The sequence below is a fragment of the Pelodiscus sinensis genome, chromosome 8 (genome assembly GCF_052426305.1).
Source record: "Pelodiscus sinensis isolate ZL-2025 chromosome 8, ASM5242630v1, whole genome shotgun sequence".
Lineage (NCBI taxonomy): Eukaryota > Metazoa > Chordata > Testudines > Trionychidae > Pelodiscus > Pelodiscus sinensis.
In genome coordinates, this window is record NC_143059.1 from 71,628,553 (window position 1) to 71,653,553 (window position 25,001).

Consider the following 25,001-nt stretch of genomic DNA (forward strand, 5'->3'; position numbering starts at 1 on the left):
GAGAAATAAGTGACAACATTTCTGAAACATTAACAGTGACAAGGTTGTTCTTAATTTCTCTCCCTATTTTAGTCTAAGCACGGGCTGCGCTGGTTAACCATACCTGGTAAGAATCCCCTGGTAATCGTGATGCTTCCCAGTTAACTATTCATGACTCTAGTGCAGAATGAATTTTTTCACGTGCACCAAAGCATGTGCGAATGCGCATCATCAGTTGGATCCAAAAGCTAGCTGTGGGTGCACTACAAATCAGCTGAGAGGCATTTGAACCTCTGCTGATTGGCCACACAAGCGCTCAGATTACAGGGAACACAGGTTGCAAAGGTTTTGGAAACTCACAGGGTTCTCAGTATAAATATTCTGACTGAGGATTTTTTTGGGGGAAAAACACTTTCGAGGTCCCAAGGAATGCGTGCAGAGAATTAGTGAGAGTATGGTTCAGGACATCAATAATATAAACCGTGCTGTCTGCAAATGGAGAAATGTTTTTCTTTTACAATTCTTCCCCCCGTACTTGCACATGAAAGTTTCTCTTTCAGAACTGGGGTGACCAGCATCGTTGCTCAGGGACAAAAGCAGCTGAGGCAACTCAGAGGGGAAACGTAGATCTAGAAATAATCCTAACAGCCAAGCAGTCTTACTCACTGAATATAAAAGTATCTGTATAAAAGTTCCATAGAATAAAACCGCCAGTAAAACACTGGCTACTCAGCAGAGCACTCAAAAACCAGGGACTGCCAAAATGTGTTATGAGTCAATGACAGGTTATTATTCCTATGTACAGTATTTTCCTATAGCCCCAAGAAGTTGGTTCCCCCCCCCCACACCTTTTTTTGGTTAAACACCATGTAGATCAGGGCTACTCAACTATGGAAGCCCCAGGGGCCACAATGATACTCACAGCACATGCCAAGGGCCACAACTTAAGTGTGGTTGCATAGACATGCAAATATATGCAAATAGCTTCTCTTTCACTGATGGGCATGAATACAAAGATTAAGGCAAGACTACACAACACGCAGGCCCCATTTCAGCCTGTTCTGTTGATAGTAATAAAATGCAATATTGACCCGATTTCCACCCATATGACGGCATTTTTAATGAGCAATGACAGTCCAGGAATTTAACTACCAGAACGCCATCAACAGAAGACCATTCTATTGCCTGCTTTTTTGTTTTGGCTCCCACCCACAGGCTGCATGTTGAGCCCCGTGGAAACCCAAACCGTATTGTGGGCTGCAAACAAACGGTCCACGGGCCACGTGTTGAGTAGCCCTGTTGTAGAGACTTGTTTGCCTCGTCCAGCATCAGACTCAAACATTATGGCCAGAAGAGATGACTGTGATCAGCCTGCCTCATGTCACTGCAGGCCACAGAACCTCACCCACCGCCCCCTGCAACAGGCGCCTGACCTCTGGCTGAGTTACTGAAGTCCTCAACTCTTGATTTAAAGACTGCGGGTGACAGCAATTTCACCGTTTCCTTTTGTTCAAATACCAGCATGTGACCTCTACCCACACTGCCTAGGAAGGTAAAAAGCACTGCAGGGTTTCTGTCGGCCTCACCCGGGGGAAATTCCTTCCCAATCTAAAATATGTTAGACCCTGAGCATGGGGGTAAGGAACGACTCCCACACGGCAAAGAATTCTCTGTAGTATCTCAGAACCCTCCCCATCCAGCGTCCCCTCTCTGGTGGCTGGAAATATTTGCTAATAGGTACGGCGGGCTTATGCCATTGTATGGAACCTCCATAAACCTCAAACCCAGGCTTGAAACAAGCTAGGGATTTTGCCCTTCTGCTCCCCTTGGGAGTCTGGTCTAGAACTTTACTCCTCTGACGATTAAAAACCCTTGTCTAATTTCAAGTGTAACCTGGTCGATGGCCAGTTTTTACCCTTTTGTTATTGCGCCAAGATTGCTTCTTAACTTAAGTAACTCCTCTCCCTCCCTGTTGTTTATCCCTCGGGTGTATTTATAGAGAGCAATCAGAGCTCCCCTCAGCCAAGCTCTTTTAGTCTCCTCTCATAGTGGCTCCCAGTCACCCTGTGATCAACCAATACAGCCAGGATTTCCCCCTTCTCATTTCCAACTGGAAGCAAAATTCTTGGGCTTAGTCCCTGAATTCGTGACCTCGCACTTTGCGTTATTAAATTTAATCCCATTTCTAATCTTCCTGTTTAAGGCTACCCAAATCTTATAAGATATTCTGGTCTGCCTGTGTATTGGCGATACTTCCCAACTTCGTCATCTGCAGATATCATTAGCAACCCCCCATTTTGTGTGTCAAGGTCATTAATGAAAGTGTTAAAATAGATTGGTCCAAAGACCAATAGAGCATTTGACTTGACTGACTCAATGGCCAGCCACTACCGAGGATGGTCTTGTGGTAAAAGCACAAGAACAGGTATCAGGAGACCTAACTTGGATTCCCACAGTGGCTCTGCATTTCCCTTACTTTGCACCTCTCTCAACTTCTGATCCTCAGTTTCCTCATCTGTGAAATGGCGGGAAGGACCTGATGTGTATCAACATCCTACTTTCTCCATGCTCAGAAACAACCACCATTTCACCTTAAACATTCAAAAATGTCACCTTTGGACAGGGGCAAACTCAGATTTCCAGCAAATTACAAGCAAGAGAAAATGGGATTAGTACGGAAATAATTAACCTATTTATAATAGTCACCACCTTGAACGTGCCCCCCTTTGGGGATTCCCAAACCACTTCTGAAAACGTGGATTAAAGCAACTCAACCTCTCTGCCACGTAGGTGTTCGTTCCACTTCAAACTCCCACCCGCAAGAAAGGAAGGTTGTGGTCTCCGTTTCATGTTCCCCTCTCAGCTTTCCAGCCGGATCGCAGTTTGTGCTTAGCAACGGAGAATTCAGGCCTTGGGGCTGTATTTTTTTGGCACCAAGGGGTTCAAATTTTATTTTAATAAGGGGCGGGTGGGGAATCTGGACCACGCAGTTACCTAATTTTAAACACAGCCCATCCACCTGCTTGAGATATCATGTTCTTTAGTCCTCCACTCCGCCTCTTAACAAAATAATACAATGATTTTGCTTCCCCATCTGCCCCTGCCTCCCTCCACATGCCCTCATCTCCTTTAATTGGTTCAGAATATTACAGACCTCTCCCTCCCAGTTACTTTCAGAATCTTTCAGACCCTTCCACTGCTAAATCCACAAGGCTTCCTCCAAGTCCTGAAAGGGGAAAAAGAACCTGTTTACAGAACCACTCCCCCGGCCCACAAGACGGGATCCTGTTACAGGAGGCATGTCTGGCCAGGGACAAGTTTCTTTCCATTCCAACAACATCCTCTCCTGCCACCCCTCCCCGAAGGCACTGTGGTAAATCAATCAAGGATCTGTCTCAGCAAGACTGGAAAAGAGGCCTGGGATTGGAACAAGGGGTCCTGAAAAGGTCAAGATGAATTGCAACTTTTCTCCAGCAAGTTTAGCAGAGAGATTGCACTCCTTACCATAAAAAGCTGTATCAGAATTCGCAATGAGCATAAAGAAGGAACCACAATGCAGGGTGAATACGATTTACTAATGATTTTACTCTTAACACAACATGAAGGATCTCGAAGTGCTCCCCGGATACATACACACAGGGTGCTGCATGGTCTGTTTTCCGTGCAATGGGTGGTGAGGTCTGTACATGCAAATTCGGGTTCCAGAAGCTGAATTTTTACATGAAAACTGTTTCTAGTTCTCATGGAGGCAAAGAAACCCTGGGAAATGTAAACTGCAGGGATTGGGGTAAATGTAACTTACATTTTTTTTTTACAGGTACTGTCCAATGTTCCTTTGAATCTTTTCCACCCATGTGAGGAATAAAGTTGTGTGTGCACTGAGGCATGTGTGAATGTGCACCACCCAAAGAAACACAAACCCTGAAGGCGGGTGCTCTGCTAATCAACCGGGCAGCATCAAAACTCTCCGCACAAGCACCCCACTTACAGGGAACCCTGGTACTGTCCTACAGCAAACCCCCAGGTGGGAGGGGGGAATCACAGCAGGGGTTGGGGGCTCAGAGTGGGGGGGGTACAGGAGTCAGAGCAGGGAACTGGGGGATGCAGGGGGCTCTGGGGCAGAGAATTAGGGGGTATGGGGAGAGCTTGGATTGTGGGGTGGTTCGGGGCAGGTGACTGGGGGAGCTTGGCCTCCCTACTGCCTGGGCTACCTGATCCTGGCTAGGGTGTTGGAGACCACGCTGCCTGGTTGCAGGAGAATCCAGGGCCCCGCCCTCCACTGGCCAGTCTTTCACCCCAGTTCTGCACTTTTGGCAGTGTATTTGCTTGGGCCTTCCGCCGGCTTGAAGTAACAGCTGAGGTCAGACTTGTCCCATTGAGATACACTGGGCTAGGACTCCAATCTAAAGACAGCTTGAATCCCTATTCCGTTAGCTGTTCTCCTACAACACTTGCACATATATCCAGTTACTCATGCCATAATATCCAACTGCCTTCCTCATCTGCCCAGCCACACACCCAAACGTTTGGTTCCCAGCTACCAAAATCTCCAGTTCCCCTGACTGCTTAGATGAGCAGCAAAGCACTGTCAATGCAAAGAACTGTTGCGTTCTGTGGGCACAGGGTAAAATCAACTGAGTTTATTCTTTAAAAACACGGCCTACAGTGCTGAGTGCATAGCTCGCTTTCACATCCCTGCACTATCTGGTTTAAAATCTGCAGGCAGCTGCCTCCTGATTTCCATATTCAAAGAGCTGCTGCATGCAAGGGTCACGCTGCAAAATTTAGGTCCAGCAAATTTCCAGACAAAGGGCAAAGCATCAGGAATCACTGCCGTTGGATCTGGGGCGAGCGGAGCGCCTGATGTTCGCGTTCCTACATTATCCATAAGGAAAGCACTGTGGGAAAAGGAGACTGCCAGCATCAGAGGGGTTAAGAGCAGGTAGAACAGCTAAATAAAAGCCACGAGACAACGGGCTGCGGTGATAAATAGTATCCGCACATTAGAGATGGGTGACCAGTTCACAACTACTCCAAGGCTCTTGTGCTCACCCCTCCTCTCTACACAACCGGTTGTATTATAGAAATACACTATCACCACCCCACTTCCTGGATTGCATAAGGTGGAGGGAGATTATCTGAGCCTCCCTTTTCCCCTACACCACTGATAAGAATCCTGCTATCTGAAATCAACTTCTCTCTCTTGGGTGCCATCAAGAAATGGGCTAGTCTAGAGTGAGACCTAACACCAGGATAACTATGCCTAGGTCTACACTACTGAAGAAAGTTGATGTAGCTCCAGCTAGAGCGCAGGTGGACTGATCTCAGAGCACTGATCCCTGCTGTAGTAGCCTAAGTCCCAGAGGAGTGAAAAAATCCACCCCCGAGAGATGCAGCTATGCTGTTCTAACCCTGGGGTTAAAAAGCACTAGATCGACGGGAGAATTCTTCTGTCAATCTAGCACTGCCGCTTCGGGAGGTGGATTACCTAAGACGAAGGGTGACTCCCTCCTCTTGGCATAGACCAGAGTGGCCAACCCACAGCTCGCGAGCCGCATGTGGATCTTCAAAGGAAAAATTGCGGTTCCGGCACCTGTGGCTCGGCACCCGCGGCTGTTCTGCGTTCCCCTGCTCTGACTTTTTTTCCTTGTCTGGTCAGGGCTCCAGTTGGAGCAGCGAGAGCTGATGCTGTGGCCAACGGAAGCCTGCTTGGGCCACATGTGGCTCTTAAAGGGACAGCTTCCCCCCCCAACAACTTCTTTCCCTCGGCTCTTTGCGCTGTATCCACCACTATTTTGGCTCTTTATCTGTAATGGCTTGGCCACCCCAGCATAGACAGTGCTTACACCGAAGTGATATGCATCACTGCAGTGGTTTAAAAGAAAACATACTCTCTGGGACATCTCCAGTACTTCTGGGTCAGCAGATGTATCTGCAACATAAAGGAATCCCATCCTCTGGATTAATTAGAAAACAAAATATGGGCAATCTTAGTCGTTGGAGCAGAAGTTCTCAGTCAGGGTACAAGGATCCCTGGAGGTATGCAGAGGTCTTCCAGGGATACATCATCTCATCTAGATACTTTTGCCTGGTTTTACAACAGGCTACATAAAAAGCACTAGCCAAGCCAATACAGTACAAACTAAAATTTCATATGACGACTTGCTTAACCAGCTCTTTTGTATTTTGTGTCTTATTTTGTAAGCCAAAAGTTTTTAAGTGAGGTGAAACTTGGGGGCAGGGAGAAGACAGGCACGCAAGACAAATCAGACTCCTGAAAGGGGTACAGTAGTTTGGAAAGGTTGAAAGCCACTACCTTAGAGGCTAGAGGGAAAAAAAAGGAGCTAGCAAGGAGAGTAGATAACAGTGTTCGTTAATCAGGGCCCCACATATCTACTCTACATCCACAGAATCTTCCCCGAGCTCCTTCCTCAACAGGGGAATTGTGCACTACATCGGAATTGGTTTTAAAGATGAAATTTCTAGTCCTGATGCTTTAAAAAAACAACAACCTTGTAAACAAAGTGAATCAAATGTAAAGCAACCTAGTGTAGTGCTTCTGTTTGCAGACAGTCTAAAATAATTGAAAGATAAAATGACTTTCATGAATCCTTCAGTTGAGTTTAGGGCCAAAAGGCAAATACAAATTGTTAAGAGAGCATCTGGCCTTTAATGAGAACAGAATCCACGCTTACAAAAAAGTATGAAATGTTCTATTCCAACAAGAACCAACTTGGCTGTTTGTCTCTGAAGCCAAGCACAGCTGCCTAGGCCAAATGGGGAAGGTTTTTCACTGCAGACCCCTAGTACGCAGTCATAGAAGTGGGATTTTGGGGGTGAGGAGGGAGTTAGGGGATGTACCACTGTCATTATACCCCCGAAGATGCCAGGCTAACCAGGTCCTACTTGCCCCTAGCATTCAAGTCCTGCCCAAAACAGGGATCCCGCGGTGGCCACTGTTGTAGAAACACACAAAAGAAACTTTCCAGAAAAAGGCTTGTGGTCACGGCGGTTATGAAGGGAGGCTATAAAAAAAATGAAGAGACTTACACCAGAGTTCATAGTAGTAGTTGCAACACTGCGACTGTCCACAACAGTGGCCCGTTTCACAGGTATAACTTTGATTGTTGACGCCCATGCAGGTTTCCTTGTCCTAAAATTAAAACCAGAGGCACACAAGTTAGCTTCCATGGCGCACACAACATTAATGATTAACCTCTTCCACACGAGGCTGTCCAAGCATTTAAAACAAAACCATTCGATTTCTCAAGACATTAGCGAGCTATGTAAATTTTAACTCTGAATTACACATAAGGAGATTAAGTTTGCTGCCCAAATCTATTCCATAGTTGAGATAAGAACTGGGGGCCTCTATCAACTGTAGGGTCCTATGCTTTAATGATTAGGCCATGCTGCTTTTTATTATACACCCTCCAGTTCATTTGAAGGCATCGTGTTTTGCACTTGGAACATTTTGTACATAGGACAGAGAGATTTTGTTCCACGTTTTACTTTACTGAACTGCTGAGGCTGCATGTCAAGCCGAGGAAACACTTGAGAAATAGAGAAAGTTGTAATCTGGAGTGAGACCTCCTTGAGTTTATGTAAACCCAAGTGGCAATTACAGTATATTCCTGTAACAGTCACCCTGAAATAATTCTTATAACTAGCAGCGCAGTTTATATAAAATCAGTCTTCCAGTAAAACGTTTTCCTGGAAGCGTCAGCATTCTAGGAGTAGAGCCAAATCAGCTGTCCTTTATCATCCTGCAGTCCCTCCCAGAAGGCCAGTGCACTGGATAGTTAAGAGATGGTATGAAATCACCTACTCCTAGTCCAGTTCCCATACAGGAAGCAGGGCAGCACTATTTCACAACTTGCCATATGTTTTCTAGTGCTTTGTCCAGTCACGTTTGCAAGATCTAACAGCATGGGGGTGGGGGCACTACGAAATGAAAACAGATCCATTTTTACAGGCTGCTGTGAATCACAACTCCAGAATTACAGATGAAGATCGAACATGGAAATGAAAGTAAAAGGAGAGTTAAATGACTTAAAAAAAACCCCTCTGAAACACATACATATTGAAATTTTGACATTTGCAGCACAGAACCTGAGATTTTCATTTAATAAATTCCCTTTTAGCTAAATTAGGCAAAGTAGACTCGGAGGAGAAGTCTGCACTGAAGAAACTACAGCAAAATTTAAATGTCTCTTTAAAATAAAAATATGCTGCCTTTAAAATAACCTAAGAGCAATTCAAGCCAATAATCCCCCTGTGCATTTTTTTCATCCTAAATTTAAAAGAAATACTTTGCACTTCTATTGTACAGTTCACCTGTAGATTCAACAACTCTGTCCAAAACCACACTACCACAGTCTAGCTGGTAGACTATGGCACTAATTTTCAGAAACATGCCTGCCATCAAACATGGTGTAGAATGCAGCTGTACTCTCACAAGGAACCCCACCAAAGAAGTTTAAGTGAGGAAGGAAAAAAAGGAAACTGTCAAGGTTAGTGCAGAAACAAAACACCCACAAAACCTAACCAGTAAAAGGGCACTACACCAGCAGCACATATTAACAGAAGGTAAAACTAACCAATTTGTTGATGTGTTACTAAAAATAGAACTACACCAGTAAGTGATGTGTTTTCAAATATGCAGCATAAGAGGTAAAACACCAGACACATTCTTGGTATTTATTGAGGCTAACCGGTTCACTGGATACGCTGTATTTTCTATTCCTTCATTTCGTTTTGTTTTTTTAAACCAGGTGATATTTTAATTTCTTTGAACACACCACTTGGACCAAATCGAGTGTGTGTCAAGGAAACCCTGTGAGCTATTTTCTCTTAAAGACGACAGTCTATTCTGGATTCAAGGAACAGGTGAGTATCAGTATTAAAGTATTTCCACACCTCCTACCAATCCAGTCAAAGTCAGCACCCACCACAAAAGCCATACTTCTTGCTTCAAATCCTCAAGCACCCGTGTCCACGGAGCAATGTCGTGTCTAAAAGAAAAGCTTTCTGGGGCGCCAAATGCAGCAGAAAGAGCCCCACTCTGTTTCTTCCATAAGAAGAGATCCCAGAAGTTGTGTGTCCTGTAAAGGGATTTTTACGCATGTGCTGAAATACAAAACACAGCGGAGCACAGCTTCATGGAAACTCAGACCAGCAAGCTACTCTCCCTCAATCTGAACCGGAGCAGAAGCTATGAAAAGAGAAGAGCAGCCCAGCTGTACAGCTCTGAACGGATACAAAACTTCGCATTCGCATCTGCGTCCCTAGCTGCAAAAACGAGTCGCAGATACCTACACCCGCGGACATGAATACCCAGGGATATAAAGTGGATCTTGGTGGATTTACAGGGCTCTACCTACACTTAACAGAAAGAGAGAGGGCTGCTTGTCTTGCTAGCTTTCCAAGGCAGCAGGACCTTCTGCCAGACAGACCTCCCAAGCAGCTTGGCTGCAAGTCATTGCTTTCTCCACTTTCAACCCTGCTGCTGGCCACTTTTTGAAACCAAGTTCTTTCAATCATCAGGTACTAATACAACTGAGCAGTGTCACACAGCGCTGTGTGTTTTATGTTCTGGATTGGATGGGCTGTAGATATTCCATGCCTTGACAGGATGACAGGACTTCTCCACCTGTAATTTCGAAGGTGATAGTTGAATGTGCAAGTTACTCTGCTGAGCTACCAGCATTTTACATTTACATTTCTTTGACTATAGCATTCATCCCCAAATGCAATTATGGTCAAGGAAATAACTAGAAATGACACATCTCTGCTCCTTCCGTATCCTGAGGTCTCAACTCTTCATGCATCCCAAGCCATATCTGTCCTCCTCACTCACTTTCTTTCTCTTATTAGCCATGCAGCAACAATGCTATTGGAGAACGACCTAGATTCTTTTCAGACTCATACCAACAGAAACTGCTGATGCACTTGATTTTCAGATCACAAATTCGCAACCGTGACAAACTCTAAAGCAACATTGCCAACGGAGCAACTGTCAGACAGGCAGGAGCTGGAATCTCACACAGTTATTTTAAGAGTCTCAGAGTGTTAGTCTGTAACTTTAAAAACAACGAGTGGTCCGTGTCATTTTAAGATTTACTTTGCACCAGGATGTACATTTCAAGGAATTCAACAGCATTTATTCCAACAGATCTCTTCTGTTGAAAGGATAACATTTCAAAAGAGCAAAGATTAAGAATTTGCAGCCACAACCTGTAACAAAGATATAAACTTCCCTGGATTCTCCCACTTGCTTAAGAGTTTGAAGTGGCCAAACGTACTCAAAGCTCAATTTTATTTTGGGGGATTTTGTCATAAGTTGTTCAAACCACATCATCATCCGCTGAATTCCTGCACTGGCTCCCCCTTGCCTATGAAAATCAAGTTTAATTCTAACCCCGCTCTGCACAATGCTATTTCCTTGCTTACATGTACGTACAGGTACAGCCTTGCAAATCCACTTTAAGTCCATGGGTAGCCACATCCTGACTCAGCAATCTAGGGGCTCATTTTTGCGAATATAGATGTAGATACAAATTTTGTATATAGAACGCTGCAGATTAGCAAATATCCGCTTTATAGCCGCATCCCTGAATGTAGATATTTGAGATCATTTTTGCAAATGTGGATACCAATTTTATATCCATGCAGGACTCTACTGACAGGGGGCACCTGGTGGCAGACTGAGGTGGCCCCTACTAGCGAAATATATCCCCCAACAGACGGGAGCATCATTCATGGCATTGTGTGTGTTCCCACGCAGCCTGGGGCTACGAGATAAGTGCAGTACTCTGTGAACCGAGTCCAAACGGTTGTTGCTTCCTCACAAAGGGTCTGAGAAGGAGCCGCCCCCACCTTCTTGCTTAGGTAGTACACAGAGGTGGCATAGACTCTTAGGACCTTGACAGGTTGTCCTATCACCTGAAATAAAAAAAGATTTCAGAGCCTACACCACAGTCGCTAGTTCCAGCGATCTGGACCCCCACTAGTTCCAAACTTCACAGACCGTCAGCCCTTGGCAGCAGGTCCCACAGCCTGCCTCAGATGCATCTGTACCGTTACTGCATGAGCGGACAGGATGAAAGACCCAGACTTCCAAGTCATGATCACCTAGTCCAGAGGTCGGCAACCATTTCAAACCGAAGAGCCAAACGACATCAAAATTCAGAGCAAGTGGTCAGCAAACAGCCATGTAAGAATGCCCATCTGCCAGCAGCTGAACTGAATCTCTCAGTCTGAAAACCCTCATTTCCACAAGGCCTGCACATAACTCATTTCAGTAACGTGCCAGTCCCATTCCTTTCCTCTGTCAGATGAAAGATTTAAGCGACCGCCATGCCAAATCTCTGAACGTACTCTTGTTGGAATTATGTGATTTAGGGCATTCAGGCAAGGACCATATCTTTATTTAGCATTTGTAAACACCCTTTAGACCAGTGTTTCCCAATTTTATTTGGCCAAGGAACCTTTTTAAACTTGAAAGAATTTTGTGGAACCCCTAATAAGTCTTATTTATGGAGCTGAAAAAGTAGACCACAAATAAGTAAGCATAATAATAAACAAACACTAAACAAGGTCATGAGATCAACATTTAGTTTAATTGCACACATTTAAAAACAAAAATCACATTTAAAAATAAAGCTCAAAAACTAATATACATTATGTTGGCAGTTTTCAATGCAAAGAGTGGGTTTTCTTCTTTTCTTGGCAAATTCTCTTTATATTTGGTTTAATACTGGAAAGTTGGATTCGCATATCTGGCGCGGCATTCAGTCGATTTCTGGATTTGGTTTTTGTTGCTGCGTAATTCAAGAACCCAGTTTCGCACAAGTATGTGCTGGTGAAGGGTAACTAATGATGAACTGCACATCTTGATAAAGCCGAATATTCTTGACATAAGCCGTCCCAAAATGTAATCAGAGAAACATCTTTAATTTTTGTATTAATTGGCCGTCTGAAGCGAACACCAATGAAAATTGTTTTCAATAAAATTCATACATGCTTAAATATTATTTTTAAAAAATAATTGTTATTGAATGGAATTTTCTTGCGGAATCCTTATTTTCACTTTGCGGAACCCCGAGATTCCACAGAACACCATTTGAGACACACTGCTTTAGTCTATTATTATTAAATACATTGTACTTACCTATAAACACAGCCTTCAATTGCAGTCCTTTTCAATTATTCGTTTTTGCTAAATCGTAGCCATTGAATTATTAGGCACCAAGATACTCCAAACAATGTGAATCTCTTACATTTCAAATGTCTCCTGGGCAAACACCAGGCATCTTTCTTCTTAATTAAAGTGAGAGGCACGAAAGAAAACAAACACGGGCAGGCAATACAAAGCACAGGAAGACTATTTTTATAATACGAGAATGCACACATGCAGAAAATTGTCTTGTGGAGGCAAAAATTAAAGGATTAATGCATTGTGCTCAATTGCTTTTGTGTCTAGCAGCTATTTTTAGATGAGTAGCTGTAAAGGTCACTTTCATCAGAGGAAGAATTTTCTGGGCTAAGAAGAGCAGAGCCATCAGATAGTTGCAGGTTTAAAAAGGATCTAGACAAATGCTGCTTTGCTGGTTTGGCTTTGCGCTCCCTGGAAGTTGGGTCAGAAATTGGAACAATCTCTTACCTGACCCATTTTTTCCTCCTCCTGCTTCATTAAGCTATTATTCCGGCCCAGGGTATTCGAGCGGCAATGCTGGGGTCCTTTCGGATTTCACTGGCTGTGTCTGATTGTCAAATAGCAACAACAGGCAAGCAGGCCTCTCCCACTTCACTTGGCTACTGGCAACCCTTTCCTTGGCTGGTAACCTTGCAGAGTTTCCATTTATTGCCACCTCCAGGCTAGATTCCTTGGTGGAGTCTACATGGGGCTACTCCTGATGGACATTCAAACTTCCGCTTGGGGCAGAATGTGCCAGTGTGTTTTAGGGATATACAGTAAAACTCCAGCAGTCCGGCATCCAATGGTCTGGCACCAACTGGAACCCGGAAGTGCTCAAGGCAGTGGGACAATTGGAGCTGCTCTGTCCCCGGCTTCCCCGATTCAGCCGCTGCTGAAACTGACCAGGGGCTGACTCGGGGAAGCCGGGGGTAGAGCAGCTGGGGTGCTGCCGGGTTGGTCCCATAGCGTCGTTGCTCGGCGCTGGCGCTGTAGGACCAACACGGCAGCACCCCAGCTGCTCTGCCCCAGACTTCCCCATGTCAGCTGCTGCTGAAACTGACCAGTGGCTGACTTGGGGAAGTCTGGGGCAGAGCAGTTAGGGTGCTGCTGGGTTGGTCCCGCAGCGCCGAGGGGCGCATCCCTCCCACTCCACCCCAGACCCCTCATAGCCCCCCTTCCTATAGTCCGGCATATCTGATAATCCGGCACCCCCTGGGTCCTAAAGGTGCCGGATTATCGGAAGTTTACTGTAATAGGATAACCGTTAAAAGTTAACCGATAAGCCCACCGTTAATGGTTACATGCAGGCTCCCGCTCCCGCGGAGCTGGCTGCCACCCACGCTGCTGCCTCTGTATCCCGGGGAGCCGGCTGCTCTGCGGGCTTCATGTAACTGCTGACATTTTCAGTGGTTACACGATTACCAAATCACTTTTTAACATCCCAAGTCTGTTTATTTAGCAACCCATTCCATCTTTTCTGCAAAGACTGACTGGGCCCCAGCTAGCTTCTAGGCACAAGTCGAAGTGTTGGCTTCCCCCTATCAAGCCCTGTATACTCTGGGTTCCAGGTACATTGCAGCCTGCCTGTTTTTCAGGCTGTCCTCCAAGAGCCAAGAGTACCTGGGACACATGAGCAGGGCCAGCATTATGGGGTAGCAAGCAGAGCAATTGCCCAGGGCCCCAAACCCCAAGGGACCCTGCATAGCAGGACTTGGGCTTCAGCTTGAGCTGCAGGGCTGGGCCTCCAACACTAGAAATACTGCAGCAATCCAGTGAGAGAGCAGCATGGGGGCGGACAACACGCACGCCTTACTTTCTGCCCTGAGCCCCACCAAGTCTAATGCCATCCTTACAGATGAGCTGCTAAAATGTGGCTGCGTAGTGTTTTGACAGCAGGCTTTTTCAATGGCAGGTCCTCAAGCTTCGCAGTTCCTCCACCCTCTGGGAACACCAGAGCCAGAGCAGTAAGCTGATGGGCATGCTGAAAGGCCCAGCGATTGCTATTTTTCTGAGGGGGAGTCGGTAGAGTAAGATTCTTTTTGTATTACTGGGACGTTAATCTGGATTAGCCATACTGACAGCCCCACAACTAACAGGGGAAGTGCAACACTAGTTTTGTTTGCTATTTATTTTATAAATAGCGATTTACAATTTGATAGCACACTACAGATTGAATCTCTGTGGACCGGCACTCTCTGATCTGGTAACATCCGTGGTCCGGCATGATTTTAGTTAGCCAGACGTGGCCAAGTTTCCCATAAAGTTTGTTCATAGCTACCAGTCCTGGCTGTCAGTGTTCTGAGCTGTTATTTAGCTCTAATTTACTCCTAAATGTCTTCTAAGAATCCAGCAAGCAGTGGAAGTGTTGGTGATGCTGCTAGACAATACTGACCTCCCATGGTCTGGCAAATTCTCTGGTTCGGCACCGGTCAGCTCCCCGGAGTGCTGGACTAGAGAGGTTCAACCTGTACTTTCCAAACTGTATTAATAATCTGCTCATTAGGATTTCTATAAAAACTCTTCCTATTGAGAATGCTTTACAAACAATCCTTTTGATACCCATCTGGAGGTGGGCATATGGTGAACCTGAAACAGCCCCGCTAAGCGATTTGTTTAAAACCACAGAGAACACTGGGATTAGGAATTTCTTGCTCCTAGTTCTGTACTCAGACCTCAGGGTGTATCCAAGCCATAAACTTGAAGGTAGGTCAACTCTGAGATTAAGCTACTCAATGTCTCTAACCTTCACCCATCTGCTACCTAACCTGTCGGTCACAGATGAGCAATACATGATATTACATTGTGTGTAACTACAGAATTAGAGAGACAAAGTAAGGGAATATCTCTTATTGGACCACCTTCTGCAGGTGAGAGAGAGAGAGAAGCTTTTGAGTTTACACAGAGGCCCTTTTCAGGTCTGGGAAACAGATAAGGAGTTAACACGCTGCAAGAGACCTGTTAAAATGAACTGGGCAGGAACACATTACAGCCACAGAACAGAGGAGGGTCGGAGAGGGTGACAGACTGATCTAATGAGCTATAAATCCAGCGTTTTTATTAAGTCCATGATCTTTGGTGTCTAGCTGAGTCATGAATTTAAGTTCCTAGGCTTGATTTCAGAAGGTGTTCCTTGGAGGATGAGGAGGGGCACTTATTCTCCTGTACAGAAGCATGCTTTCTTGGCCTATTTGTAGATAACAGATTTCTTGGTGTGTTTGGGGTGGTTACTAGATCTGTAACGGTAGGGTTCTTGTACTTAGTCATCCATCGGATCCATTGCTGAAACTCATCGTGGGATACTGAAAGTTGAGGATGGTGCGGGAGTGTTTCAGATGGAGTTTAATGGACAGGTGGCGGTCGAAAGCACTGAGAGCGTTCAGGTAATCTGTCCAGAGGATGATGAAGATATATTGATATCTCAAGTGTATCCTCGATTTTGTGACACATTGTACAGAAATTCTCCCTCAAGATGGCCCATGAAGAAGTTGGCACATCCTAGGGCAGTGGTGGGCAATAACACAGCAGTGGTTCGCCAGCATTAGCCACTCCTGGGCCGCTGCCGCTCCATTTACTAGCGATCGCAGCTCCTGCTGGCCATGGACCACTGTTCCCCACCAATGGGAACAGCGGGAAGCAGTGTGGACCGGGGACATCACCTCCCGCTGCTCCCATTGGCCGGGAACAGCGATCCACGGCCAACAGGACCTGAGATTGCTGGGAGCTGCAGCTGTGCAGGTAAAAATGGGCTTGCCAGGAGCTAACCCGGGGGACTGGATCCAGCCTGTGGGCAGGTATTTGCCCACCCCTGTCCTAGGAGATAAGTGACGGCCGATGCTTGGCCCCCTCTTCCCACCCCGAGTATCCCTCACCCCTATTCCCCCCTGTTCTCCTGGGGCTTTCTGAATGCCATGATTAGCTGTTTGCAGCACTCTAGAGGCACTGGGAGGGCGGGGGAGGAGTAGTTTGGCAGAGCCTCCAGTGGGCAAGAGACATGGAGGCGGGGGGGGGGGGGGGAAGGAAGGCAGAGAGGGATCTTGCCCGCTGCTAAGCACCCATTCATTTTCCCCCATGGGTACTCAGCACCTATGTCCTGAGGAGCCATCCTAGTCCCATGGCTATTCCCATGGTTTGGATACAAAGTTGCTGTAAAACTGAACGTACAGAAGAATTGGCAACGTTTGGGGTGGAGAGCTGAATGTTGTCCACTGTCTTTAAATCTTGGCGGCAGCCAACAATGCTGTCATTAGGAGGGATGCTAGCGTACAGGGGGGTGGCATGGCAAAGATGGTGCTCTGAGCGAGGTTGTTAAGGTTGCGCAGCTTCTAGGAGGAAGGTGATTGTGATCTGGAGGAATGGAGCCCTGTGTGTGGGGGTGGTTTGAGGATAGTGTCTCTGAGTCACAGCATTCCTTCAGGAAGAGCGCCAGGACCAGATACAACGTGCCTGCTGGAGTTCCCTTGTTTCTCAAGTGTATCTGGGGAAGCATGTAGAAGGTCCCTGAGGTGGATTCCTAGGGGATGAGACTGCAGAATTTCTCTGTGGGTTGCTGGGAAAAGATCTGATACAATTCCTCGGTGCCTTGTAGGGCTGGGTAACATGTTCTGTATGGTAGGTGGTATGGGAGAGTTGACAATTAGCTTGACAACACAGAATTGGACCCCCCCATTCTACCATTAGCAGAGTTTTCAATCAACTTGATTTTTTTTTTTAAACTGACAAACCCTCGTTATCATTCCTGGGACCAAGGGGGAGGAGAGGAATTGATTCTGACAGTGAAATACCTCTATAGCTATAGGGATCAAGGGACTCCAAACTAGGGATGTAAAATTTTGATTAATTAGCTAATCGTCAGGCTCCATGCGGCATTTCAAAGCGGCAACCTGGGGTCAGCGCGCAGCATTTCAAAGCGGCAGACCCCGGGCTCCCAGCAGGCCCCGTGCTGCACGCGGCATTTCAAAGCAGCAGCGTGGGCTCCATGTGGTGCTGCTGCTTTGAAACACCCTCTCCTCTTCCCCCCCTTGCTGCCTCTATTAGAAAGAGGCAGCAAGGGAGGGAAGCAACTAGTCGACTAGTGTGTTGACTGTCCGTTAAGCATTTGCTTATTGGTTGGTTGGCTAGTCGATCACATCCCTACTCCAAACCAAACCACTCAACGCCCAAACTTTTCGGATTTTTCCTCAAAAGGAACTGTTGCCCTACCCCGTGGGACTGATGATGAGATGAACATGTGGAGACAGCTCAGCAATATGGGACACAAAAAATGGCCACACAATCCGATTTGTTTCTAGATTATTGTTGTAGTTGGAGAGTTTAAGGCCAGGAGGGATCTGCAAATCATCTAGTATGACCACGTGTATAGCTTAGGCCATCAACACCACCCAGCACGGGCACACCCAGCACCTGAAATTAGACTAAAGCCCCCAGGAGACTAGACTACTATATCCCACAGGCAAAGACAAGGAGGGATGAAAGTGTACCAGTGTCCTCACAAAGGCAGAGAGATGATTGAGATAATCCTGGCAAGTGACTTGTGCCTACACACAACAGTGAAACTAAATTCACCCCCACATCACAGCCAATCTGACATGGGAAATTGTTTTTCCCGTGCCCACATGTGGCAACCTATTAGATCCTACACATCTGAACACAAACCAGCCAACCAAGCAGCAAGAGAAACTGCTTCATGTCATCTCAATGCGCTGAAGCCCTCCAACCCATCAAATGTCCCAGCTTCGTTTGTGGGTATCCCTGATGCTTCAGGAGAGAAGGAGGGAGAGTGGGAGGAAATAAATACATAAATAAATGAATAGCTTCCCAGAACATGAGCGGCGGGAGGAACCCTTTCCTGACCCTTGCTGGCAGCTGTTTGAAGCCATGAAATATGAGCTTTTAAGACAAAGTGTGAGTGACCCCTCTGTTAGGGCTCTTTTGCTTTCTTGGTTTGCTAGAGTCAGTTCAGTTTGGAATTTGCGTATTCCTATCAAACTAGTCTCCAAAACAAGTATGGACAGTCATGGCAGTGAACAGTTTAGCCCATGCCCCAAAAGTGCTTCTCTGACGGTGGATTAGCTACAAAAAAAAAAGGGGGGGGGGGACTCTTCAGCTGGCATTACCTGGGAAATGAAACAGCAACTGTTAATGGCACTGGTCGTGAAAGGCTCGAATGGATATTAACTTCATTTACTCTTTTCATGACAAGTATCAGAGGGGTAGCCGTGTCAGTCTGAATCTGCAAAAGCGACGAGGAGTCCTGTGGCACCTTATAGACTAACTGAGGTGTAGGAGCATAAGCTTTCGTGGGCAAAGACCCACTTCGTCAGATGCATGTCTTTTCATGACAGTCATAGTAGGGTTGGAAGAGACCTCAGGAGGTTAAGTCCAGCCTCTGCTCCAAGTGGGACCAACTCGAACTAAATAATTCCAGCCAGGGCTTTGTCAAACCAGGTCTTAAAACATCTACGGATGGAGATTCCATCCCCGCCCCCCCAGTAACCCATCTCAGTGCTTCACCACCCTCCTAGTGAAGTCGTTTTACCTAATATCCAACCTAGACCTTCCCCATTGCAACTTGAGACCATTGCTCCTTGTTCTGTTGTCTGCCACCACTGAGAACAGCCTCTCTCCAGCCTCTTTGGAACCCCCCTTCAGGGAGCTGAAGGCTGCTATCAAATCCCTCCTCATTCTTCCCTTCTGCAGACTAAATAGGCCTAGTTCCCTCAACCTCTCCTCATAAGTTAGCTATCCCCGTCCCCTAGTCATTTTCATTGCCATCTGCTAGACTCGCTCCAACATGTCCACATCCATTCTTTAGTGGGGAGCCCAAAACTGGATATAATACTTGAGATGTGGCCTCACCAGAGCTGAATAGAGGGGAAGCATCACTTCCCGCGACCTGCTGGCAATGCTCCTCCTAATGCAGCACAATATGTTGTTGGCTACACGGGCACATTGTTGACTCTTACCCAACTTCTTGTCTACTGTAAGCCCCAGGTCCTTTTCTGCAGAATTGCTGCTTAACCAGTCGGTCCCCAGCCTGTAGCAGTGCAGTGGATTCTGCACTTGTCCTACTTGAACCTCATCAGATTTATTTTGGCCCAATCTTCCAATTTATATAGGTAACTGGACCCTATCCCTGCCCTCCAGCATATCTACCTCTCTCCCCCGAGATATCATCCATGAACTTGCTGAGGGCGCAACCCATCTCATCATCCAGACTGTTAATGAAGATGTTGAACAAAACCAGCCCCTGGACTGACCCTGGGGCACTCTGCTTGATACCGGCTGACAATAAGGTAAGCTGTTGGTCACTGCCTATTGAGCCTGATGATCTGGCCAGCTTTCTATCCACCTTCTAGTCCATTAATCCAAGTCATACTTCTTTAACTTGCTGGCAAGAATTCTGTGGGAAACCATATCAAAAGCTTTGCTAAAGTCAAGATATCTGCTGTCCACCACTTTTCCCATATTCAGAACCAGTTATGTCATCATAGAAGGCTATCAGGTTGATCAGGCATGACTTGCCCTTGGTGAATACATGTTAACTCTTCCCCATCACCTTCCACTCTTCCAAGTGTTTCAAAATGGATTCCTTGAGGATCAGCTCCATGATTCTTCCAGGGACTGAGGTGAGGCTGACCAATCTGTAGTTCCCTGGATTCTTCTCCTTCCCTTTTTTAAAGACAGGCATTACAGTTTGCCTTTTTCCAATCATCCAGGACCTCCCCGATCATCATGAATTTTCTAAGACAACGGTCAATGGCTATGCAATCACATCCACCAATGTTCCTGGCTGTGTCAGTCTAAATAAAAGCACCTTGCATCTGTAAGTGTAATGTGCTAGTCATTTTGCTGTCAACATTTCTTTTACTTTCAGCCACAGGATTTATTTTAGTTATAGCAAAAACAGTACAGAGAAGTAACCCCTTCCTTCTAACCACTGTCCCTCTCAGACTCAACCAACATCACGGTTCTTTTTTCGGACTACTGGCCACCAAAGAGAGATTGTGAAACAAGCTGCTGAGGGTTAGATGAGAAATCAAAGCTTAACCATTGGCATTCACATAAAAAGCAAACTCGCGGATTTGGAGCAGCTCTGTAATAATGTAGGAATACTGTACGTTGAACTAGTTCTCGATAGAGCCCTGCAAGTCTGCGGCTATCCATGGGTATCTGCAACCATGGATGTGGATGAGGGTGTCCGTGACTTATTTTTGTGGATACAGATGCGCATACAAAATGTTGAATCAGTGCAGGGCTCTCGTTATTGGGGTGTTTTTTGTATGACTTTGTGGTTTTAACTCAGGATTCTGACTGGAAAGAAAGGGAAAAAGGTGGCTCAAGATAAATCACCACTCAGCAAACACTTGAGAATTGTTAAGGGACGATGCCAGAACCAATGGATTCCAGCTCAGACTCAACAGGACATTTCAGAGGTTGAGCAACAAAGGCCAAATCTTCAACTACCACCTCTAGTTTGACTACCCTTTTTGCTGCACTATCCACTAACATAGAACAACACTGTGCAAACAAAGAAGGTTGATTAATGTATGGTATCTGCTCCCAAAATCATTTGGTGCTAGTTGCTATTGATTTAAAGTGATTCACGAATCCCTCCAAAACTCATGAATACACAAAAATGGCTGGCTGCTCTCCAGTTTCCATGTGATTTCACAGATCTCAGGAAAGACAGTGACTACATTAATTATGGCCACATTCTTTTCTCAGTATGAAGATTTCATTAGTTGTGGTCACCAATCCCTAGCTGCTGACACAGAATCATAGAAATGTAGGACAGAAAGGGACCTCAATCGGTCATTTAATCCAGTCTCCTGCACTGAGGCAGAGCTAAAAATTATCTAGTCCATCACTAATAGCTGTTCATCTAACTTCTTCAAAGATGGAGATTCCATAACCTTCCTAGGCAATTTCTTCTAGTGCTGAACTACCCATAGAATTTGGATGGTTTTCTAATGTCTAACATGAATCTCCTTTGGTGCAATTGAAATTCATTACTTCTTGTCCTGTCGTCTTTATTACAATTTTTTATGTACCTGAAGACTGTTCAGGGCCCCCACTCAGCCTTCTCTTCTGCAAATGAAACAAATCCAGTTTTTTCGGTGCTTCATCACAGGGCATGTTTCTAGGCCCGTTATAATTTTTTGTTGTGCTCCTCTGAACGTTCTCCAATTTCTCCACGATGTTCCCAAAGTATGGTGCCCAGAAATGGACACAATACTCCAGTTGAGGCATAAGCAACACAGATTTGAGCGGAAAATTTACTTCTTATGGCTTGTGTACCACACTCCTGCTAAAACGTCCAGAACGAGGTCCAATTTTTGCCCCACAGTGTTACCCTGTTGACTCATAGTAGTCTGTGATCCACTCTGACCCCTTCCTCAGCTGTCATTTCTCATTTTTTTTTGATTGATTACTCCTTTCTAAGATCCTGCAAATTTCACTGGTTTTTCATCCTTTGGCATCAATCTACATCCGCTCGATGGAGTGTAACAGACACTGACAGATATGGCAATGTCCTGCAATAGCCTTAGGAGAGCTTATTGAATTAAGTTTGAGTACGTTTCGGGCCCACTGAAGACTGAGTGGTTTTCTTATTATTGTAGCCTGGCACTGTGTGGAACTTCTCTCTGAGCAGGAAATGGGGATACGATTGCTGGGAAGGTGTATGAGCTTCGAAGAAGGGCACTGACCCATGTGCTAAAGCAGGGGTGTGGAACTGTTCTCTAGTCAGGGGCCCTGGGGCCTACAGGAAAACAACTCAGAAGCTACACGTGAATGAGAACCAACTAAACAACCTCACTGAGCTGCTCCCAACAAGTGGGGGGCATGGAGGTTTGCACTCCAGCCCTGTGGGGGAGGGAGGGAGACTCAGGACTTCCTCCAGCAAGCCAACGTGACACTCACCCCTAGGCTAAAGAATGGGATTTGTGGGGCAAACTGTGCCAAGGGGGTTGCCTGGGAAGCCATTGGGCAAGGTGGATGCATTTCCACCCTGATTATGTAAACATCCAGCCTTTTGAGGCTACAGCTTGAGAAGATCTTTATCTCTAAGAACCTGCCCCAGAGTTTCTCAGTATCAAAGGCCCAAGCTGTATAAAGGAAAGACTCATCTAGGCATAGATCTGCTAGTTTGGAGCTTGGCCTGTTACGAACCTGCAGCTAGACAAGATGAGTGAGCTAATATCTTATTGGACCAACTTCTGCTGGTAGAAAGGACACCACTGCAACAAACCAGTTCTCTAGTTCTCAGCCAATGGGAGTGGCAGACCTAGAGAACTCCCCTGGTAGAGTTTGATGGGCTGATTGCAAACTTACGAGGGTGCTTGTAAATACTTGTATTGTTTTTAATGAAGAAATGCGATTGTGGATATAGGGCTGTGAGAGAACTTGTCACTAAGGCTGTGTGTTTGTCATGGTGGCCACGGATTCCTTGACTTTCCATGACTTGTGCAGCCTCCCGGATCAGGCGCACTGGCAGGTGGCTGGGTTGAGGGTGAGGTGCAGTGCAGGGTGGTGCTTACTTGGGGGCTAAGCTCCTGGATCCACATGCGGCCTTCTCAGCTCCCATTGGCCATGCTTCTCAGCCAATGGGAGCTGCAGGGATGGGGCAAGAAAAGGCAGCATGTGAAGCTAGGAGTTAGAGTAGCCATTTCTTAGGAAAAAGGTAAGAAGCCTGCCCCAGCCCTGCCAACTGCTCCGCGAGCCACGCCCTCCCACAACCCCACAGGTCTGCACTCCAGCACCATCTCCATGAGCCATGCTCCCCCAGTTTCAGTCAGGGGTATATAGTCAAAGTCATGGATGGGCTGTGAATTTTTGTTTTCGGCCCATCACCTGTCCATGACTGTTACTAAAAATACCTGTGACTATATCTTAGCCTGACTTCATTCTTGCTGATTGTAAGCCTTCAAAAAGAAAGCAATGCTACCGGTCTGTTTAGGCAATCTGGCTTGCTGGGAGTATCACAGCTTAAGCAGGGGACTGGAATCTGTGAATACTGATCTCTGCCACAGCAGACTTGTCTCTTGTAATCCCGAGACCAGTCAGGAGACTGGGGTCTGGAAACAGAGAAGTCTGATCAACTCTTCTCCATGCTACACCTTTATTACAAATGAAAACGTGTTAAATTTTATCTTTGATATGTGAAAAAATGCCAGATAAAAGGCATATTTTGAGACTCCCAAATGTTGAAAGTGTAATAAAGTGCAGAGAAAACACACCAACACTGCTCCAAACAAGAGAAGGGCCCCAACCAAGAGCGCCAAAATAAACTGCTTGCTATTTTGCTAATGCTGGCATAATGAGAACATTTAACAAACATTTAATCACTAAAATTAATTGGCCACGGTGGACCCAACCTTAGCCTTCAAAGCAGAGCCTTAGTGGTTTTAAAGAATCCACAGTTCATCTGCATGAACAAGTTGACTCATTAATTCACTTCTATGTTTGAGAGAGAGAGCTATTCAAAAGGCACCCAGTCACTTTAAAAATCACTCGATACATTTTTATCTAATATGAAAATCAGTTTCACTTTTGTCTATAGTAAGCTTCACTTTCAGGTATTTAGTACTGCAATGTCTGGCTGTAAACATTACCTGGAAATATTTACTGGTTTAACAACTCTTTTGTACCTTGAAGGAATCCGCCTAGGGGTGTCCTGACACCTCCGCATGGATGATGATATTTCCAGGAAAGAGCTAGGGAGTTTTCAGAATTGTTTTTTAAGTTGACAGTTTTCATACCACAGCATCAGACTAGAAAAAGAGAACTGTATACCTTTGAAAACTGGTGTCACCAACAGCAGTTGCACCAATAAATGATGCTTTGTTTTTGACAGGGATCAATTCTGGGTCCAGTTATGTTCAATATCTTCAATGATAGTTAAGATAACGGCATATAGAAAGTACTCTTATAAAGTCTTCAGATACCACCAAGCTGGGTGGCAAGGGCGGTGGAGGAAAGGGTTGTAATCCAAAGTGACCTGGACAAACTGTCTGAGGTAAACAGGCTGAAATTCAACAAGGACAAGTGCAAAGTACTCCACTTAGGAAGGAGAACTGCAGAAAGAGGTCTAGGGATCACTGTGAACCACAAGCCAAATAGGAGTCAACAATTTAACAAACACCACCCACACAAACAACCATGCAAACACCATCCTGGAATGTATTAGCAGGAATGCTATAAGATGGAAACAAGTAGTAATTTTTACACTCTGCTCCATGCAGATTAGGCCTCAACTGGAGTGTTGTGTCTAATTCTGGGCACCACATTTCTGGAAAGATGTGGAGAAATTGGAGAGGGTCCAGAGAAGAGCAACACAAATTATTAAAGGTCTAGAAAACATGAGCTATGAGGGAAGACAGAAAGAATTGGGCTTCTTTAGTGTGGAAAAAAAGAAGACAGAGGGGACATAACAGCTTTCAAGTTTCTAAAAGACTGCTACAAGGAGGAGGAAGAAAAATTATTCTCTTTAAATTCCTCCTGATAGGACAAGCAGCAATGGGCTTAACTTGCAGCAAGGGAGGTTTAGGTTGGACATTAGGAAAATCTTTCCAGCTGTCAGGGTGGTTAAACACTGGAATAAATTGCCTAGGGAGGTTGTGGAATCGCCATCTTTGGAGATTTTTAAGAGCGGGTTAGCCAAACACCTGCCAGGGATGGTCTAGAGATGTTGCTTGTCTCTCCCATGAGTCCAGGGGACTGGATCTGAAGACTTCTTGAGGTTCCTTCCAGTTCTATGCTATTACCCTCCCTACCTTGTCTCTCTGACAGAGTCCTGACATTCTTTTATATTTTAAGAGGAAGT

General features: G+C 45.7%; 1 protein-coding gene across 3 annotated transcripts in view; it reads right to left on the reverse strand.

Annotated features, from left to right (window-relative positions):
- WBP1L (WW domain binding protein 1 like) overlaps positions 1–25,001 on the reverse strand; it is a 93,081-nt gene that overhangs the window by 12,961 nt on the left and 55,119 nt on the right. For 2 of the 3 annotated variants that reach the window (XM_075935565.2, XM_075935567.2), the window contains exon 2: positions 7,030–7,132. The exons of the other annotated variant lie outside the window; for it this stretch is intronic. In XM_075935565.2, the coding sequence (XP_075791680.1) occupies positions 7,030–7,132 (103 nt within the window). The remainder of the gene's footprint in view (positions 1–7,029; positions 7,133–25,001) is intronic. 3 annotated transcript variants of the gene reach the window in all.